At 34.7% G+C, this 6,000-nt stretch overlaps 1 protein-coding gene across 1 annotated transcript in view; it reads right to left on the bottom strand.

The window, feature by feature from the left end:
* Positions 1-339: 339 nt before the first annotated feature.
* DLL3 (delta like canonical Notch ligand 3) overlaps positions 340-6,000 on the bottom strand; it is a 47,473-nt gene continuing 41,812 nt past the window's right edge. Inside the window, 2 exon segments of the mRNA XM_053689487.1 lie at positions 340-585; positions 1,978-2,083. Of these exon segments, the coding sequence (XP_053545462.1) occupies positions 580-585; positions 1,978-2,083 (112 nt within the window). The 3' untranslated portion in view covers positions 340-579.

Genomic DNA, 6,000 nt, shown 5'->3' with positions numbered 1-6,000 from the left:
ATTCATTTTATATAGTCTTTGTCGCTGACACCCTGGTAGTTGTTTCCCACTTGATGCTAGTGTTGAGCCCTTTTAAACTTGTTCACTGTTTCAGTGTCTAACCTGTGATACGTACTGCCTCTGCACGCTTTACTGGAACACATTTCCACAAAATGAAAGACATGGTTTGTTTCAAACAATATATATTTTATATATATTTATAAAAAACAACTTTTGTACATATAAATACAAACATAATTATATACATCCATATAAATATAACTAGGCAATATTAGTATATTTAGGTAAATAATTTTAATAGGTTCCTGTAGTGTATGGGTAGTGTATGGGGTCTATACATCTAACCCAGTTAAGAGGCTCAAATCCTCTTTCGGGGAGAATCTCATAGGAACCAATTGTAGGCAACAGTTTGAGTTTATTTGAGCAGTCTTTTGATTTCAGCAAATATAAATATAAATAGCTCTCTTTGTTAAATATATATAAATAATTAAATAAATAAGTAAATAAATACAAATCTTGAGTCATGAAAAATAGCTTGGAGTTTTAAAGATGTTGTCTTGAAATCTTCTTTGTTATCCATTACACCTAAAATCGGAGGGTAGAGGTTATTCTATGTCTGCGTTCATGTCAGAAACAAGATTTGCACAACTGTGAGTGTAAATAAGGGAAGCCGTACATTGTATAGAACAGTGTTTCTCAACCATGGTTCTCAAATACCCCTAACAGGCCAGGTTTTCATTATAGCTGAATCATGTGATGGATGAGAGCAGATTAGTAACCATGGTTACCTGTGCTCTAATTCAGCTATATTGAAAATCTTTCCTGTTGAGGGGTACTTGAGGACCGCGGTTGAGAAACACTGGTATAGAACAAGAGGTGAGTTGCATGGTACAAGGTGCAATCTGGTTACAAATTAAATATATTCATAGCTTGATTTACATGGGCACACCACCATTTTACTGGCTATCCAGCTAAAATGTAAGCCAATTTGAAGCTAAAAAATTAGATAATAATATTATTTTTTTTCCCCAATGTTTGCTGCACAAATTATTAAACAACTGTGTGTTAAATTATGCATTCATGATTCAGATAGAGAATACAATTTTAAACAATTTACTAATTTACCTCTATCTAATTTGTTTCATTCACTTGCTTTCATTTGTTGAAGGAGCAGCAATGCACTTATGGTTTCTAACAGAACTCATGGGTGAGCCAATCACAATCGATATACATATGCAGCCACCAATCAACAGCTAGAACCTAGGTTCTCTGCTACTCATGAGCGTGCCTAGATAAACCTTTCAGCAAAGTAGAACAAGAGAAGGAAGCAAATTAAATAATAGGAGTAAATTAGAAAGTTGTTTAAAATCGTATTCCCTATCTGAATCATGAAAGAAAAATATTGGGTTTCAGGGCCCTTTAAGTAACATTTATAAAGAACAGAAAACGTGATATTGCAAAGTATTAAAGCTACATGAAACCCCCCCAAAAAAATATTGTATGATTCAGATAGAGCATACAATTTTAAACTGTTTTCAATTAGCTTCTATTGTTTAATTTACGTTGTTCTCTTTATATCCTTTGTTAAAAAGCATACCTAGGTAGGCTCAGGAGTTGGGAGACCAGCTGTTGATTGGTGACTGCAAATAAATTCCTCTTATCATTGACTTACAATGTGTTCAGCTAGCTCCAAGTAATGCAATTGCTGCTCCTTCAATAAAGGATGTCATGGAGCAAAATTGTTAATATAAGTAAATTGGAAAGTTGTTTAAAATTGTATTTTCTATGTGAATCATGAAAAAAAAAAAAATGTTGGGTTTCATGTCCCTTTAATCTGCCCCACCTGGCTACTTCATAATGCCCCTGGCTGGCAATATTTCTGTGGAGTACACTGACGTAGGAACAGTGTGTGCATGTGATGTCTGTTCATATCAGTGTCTATAGATATAAAGTTACTAATAAGTTGAACATGATTACCTCAGTTGCAAATATACATTGCGCAGATGGCTCAGGCAGTATGTATATTGGGTAGTAAATTTCTTCCTCTGAAGAGGCACTGCAGTGTCTGACATCTGATTTCAAACTGCAAATCAAACCGTGGTATTTAGTCACAAGAACTAGAGTCACTAATAAAATGATTACATACTAATCACAAGATATTCAGAGGAGAGGGTGGGCTATTCACAATAATGGTGGCATGAACTATGGATATAGAGTAAGGAAAAGAAGGGGCACAATGTATTTATTTTTATGACCCTAAAGATTTTAATATAAAATGTTTGGTTAAATGTGGTAAAACAACTTTGCATTATGCTTTATTTTTTATTTTGCCCCCTTTCCATATAGTCAAACTCTGACAAGGGTGCATTTTCTAATTCTCAGAACTGTAATTAAACCCTGTTGGCTTCTCAAGGTTAACCCTTCTACATATCTTTCCTTAAAGGGATAGGAAAGTCAAAATTAAACGTGCATGATTCCGATGGAGCAAGTAATTTTATTTATTTTTATGACCCTAAAGATGTTTAATATAAAATGTTTTGGTTTAAATGTGGTAAACAACTTTGCATTATGCTTTATTTTTTATTTTGCCCCCTTTTCATATAGTCAAACTCTGACAAGGGTGCATTTTCTAATTCTCAAACTGTTAATTAACCCTGTTGGCTTCTCCAAGGTTAACCCTTCTACATATCTTTCCTTAAAGGGATAGGAAAGTCAAAATTAAACGTGCATGATTCCGATGGAGTAAGTAATTTTATTTATTTTTATGACCCTAAAGATTTTAATATAAAATGTTTGGTTAAATGTGGTAAAACAACTTTGCATTATGCTTTATTTTTTAATTTTGCCCCCCTTTTCATATAGTCAAACTCTGACAAGGGTGCATTTTCTAATTCTCAAAACTGTAATTAAACCCTGTTGGCTTCTCAAGGTTAACCCTTCTACATATCTTTCCTTAAAGGGATAGGAAAGTCAAAATTAAACGTGCATGATTCCGATGGAGCAAGTAATTTTAAGACACTTTTTAAATTCAGAGTAATGAAAGAAAGAGGAAATTGGATTATTATAGAAGCACTCAAAATAGCAAATAAAGATACTATAAGTAGAGTGGAGGCTGTCTAGGGCGGGTTAAAGATTAAAAATGAACTTTTATTAATTTAAGTAAAAGATAGTTACAAACTATTGGTGTATGCAAATGTAAAACTTAGATTAAAATAACGAGCTGGCATACCCAGGTAATAACCATACCTATGTACTTTAATCAAATAACACAGAGTAGAATCACAATCAGTGACACTAGGAAGGTGTAGACAGTAACGGAATATCAGGTAGGTGTGCACCCTAAAATGCTCACGGATTGCACAAGAGAAGCTATCTAAAAAAGAGGATTGACCTCAAACAATTGTACTATTCTAAGTGCAATACTGGAGCGATGCAGGCCTGTCTGAGTCCCAAGAAAGCTGTCCACAATACAGTATAATTTATTTAACTTAGTAAATACCACTATTAGTATAAACTAGAAACATAGGGTAAGGTAGCAGAGCTCTTTACAAGCACCCGATGCGCATTTCGCCAAACGAAGGCTTTCTTAAAGGCTAACCTGACTTCGGAAAGCCTCACTGCTTAAATGACGATAATGGGCCAATCATGGGTGAGTAATCTAACACACCCCCAAAAAAGAGCCAATGAAAATGTCCTCCTATCACTGGATAGGCGTTTGTCACGTGACTCTGACGTCAGGTAAAAGGGGTGTGTGTACTGTGACGAGCATAATAAACCCGTGGCAAATAGCAGGGGTTGAAAAAATTGATGCGTCAAATAAGAGTGATCAGAAGAGAAATGCAATCCATGATTTCAATATGGAATTTATGAGTGGTCAGAAATACTGACATACACGTAACTATAGGTGACTCAGGGGTACAATATACCTGTATGTAATGATGTTCTCTCAATGTGGGGTAACATGACTGTAGTACAAATCGGATACTCGGACATTTATATATGATGAGAAATGCTCGCATATAAAGGAATTTTATCTAATCATGGAGTAATAATTAATATTCCAGTGTACAATCAAAAGTGTGACATGTAGGTTAATGTGGTGATAACACATGCATCTATTCCTATTTGAAAGGAGATTGTTAGTTAAGATAAGAACAACCGTGACAGAGATGGTATCCACGATTGTAATATGGACTTTATAAGTAGTCAGTAATATTGACAAAAACGTCACTATCGGATGTTGAAATAGATACACTAGTACATGTGAAATATAGAGCATGATTAATAATGGCAATGAATCCCATGATTTTAGATAGTATTTACCTCTATTAACATAAGGGGAACATTTAATGCACCCATGAAATTTCAAATACATTCAAAGATACACTGAATAAGACTAGGGACCCCATCAACCCATGAAGGGGTAGGCGAGTCAGGGGTACAGTATTACTATATGTCATTACAATCGTGGATACCATCTCTGTCACGGTTGTTCTTATCTTAACTAACAATCTCCTTTCAAATAGGAATAGATGATGTGTTATCACCACATTAACCTAGATGTCACACTTTTGATTGTACACTGGAATATGAATTATTACTCCACGATTAGATAAAATTCCTTTATATGCAAGCGTTTCTCATCATATATAAATGTCCGAGTATCCGATTTGTACTACAGTCATGTTACCCCACATTGAGAGAACATCATTACATACAGGTATATTGTACCCCTGAGTCACCTATAGTTACGTGTATGTCAGTATTTCTGACCACTCATAAATTCCATATTGAAATCATGGATTGCATTTCTCCTCTGATCACTCTTATTTGACACATCAATTTTTTCAAAATGAACGAATATATTGGTTATCACTTTATTAACGTATATGTCATTATATTGATTGTCACTGGGAATATGAATTTTGACCCCATGATTAGGTAAAATCACTATAGATATGAGCGTTTCTCATCATATGTAATGTTCGTAGTATCCTATTTATATCTCAGTCATGTTACCCCACATAGACACTTTTCTGACTCGCATTTATATATTGTTTTGATGCTCCTTCATATCGTCGTTCATTACCATGTGTATCCTGTTACGAGCATAACTTATGAATTACGCTATGGCAAGATGTCATGCTATAATTAAAGATCTAGGAAGGAAAGGATAGAGGGCGCCACATGGTGCAGATCATAAAAATAAATAAAAACAGCAGCAAATGGATCACAAGAATCCTACTCACACAGTGTAAAGCACACAGTGTAAAGCACCAATGTGCAGTATTCGCAGTCCGGAACCACACGTCGTCCGGTAGACCTCTTTCAAGGGATGTCGTCAGGTGGGATTCCTCGTCTCACCAGGGAGAGTCCAGGGAAATCCCAAAATGGTGTGATGGGAGCAGGTCAGTGTCCAATATGTTTCATACCAGATAATCCCAAAAAAAACAAATGGATGGTGGTGATATAAAATTGTCCTAGGCCAAAAATGATGCAGCAGATAGAGAGTTAAAAAGTAATAAAATTTATTCCAAATTAAAAACAACAGCAACGCGTTTCTCAGTGTTCAACACTGTTTCATCAGGCTATACAAACATACTCTCAACATTGTTTCAAATAAAACTATATAAATTCTCTAAAAATCTGCAGAACCTGTTATAGTATGCTATATAAGCAATCAATTACCAAAGACAATAAATATATATAGTTTTATTTGAAACAATGTTATAAATAAAAACTGCTGTTCACCACATTAAGTGTATAATGGTATACCCCAATTAGGGTGTGGATTCTGATCAGATTGTTGATTGGTTCCTGTTTATTTTAAATATGGCAGTTGAGAGTATGTTTGTATAGCCTGATGAAACAGTGTTGAACACTGAGAAACGCGTTGCTGTTGTTTTTAATTTGGAATAAATTTTATTACTTTTTAACTCTCTATCTGCTGCATCATTTTTGGCCTAGGCCAATTTTATATCACCACCATCCATTTGTTTT

The sequence above is a fragment of the Bombina bombina genome, chromosome 7 (genome assembly GCF_027579735.1).
Source record: "Bombina bombina isolate aBomBom1 chromosome 7, aBomBom1.pri, whole genome shotgun sequence".
Taxonomy (NCBI): domain Eukaryota; kingdom Metazoa; phylum Chordata; class Amphibia; order Anura; family Bombinatoridae; genus Bombina; species Bombina bombina.
This window is presented reverse-complemented; position numbering and strand designations above follow the sequence as displayed.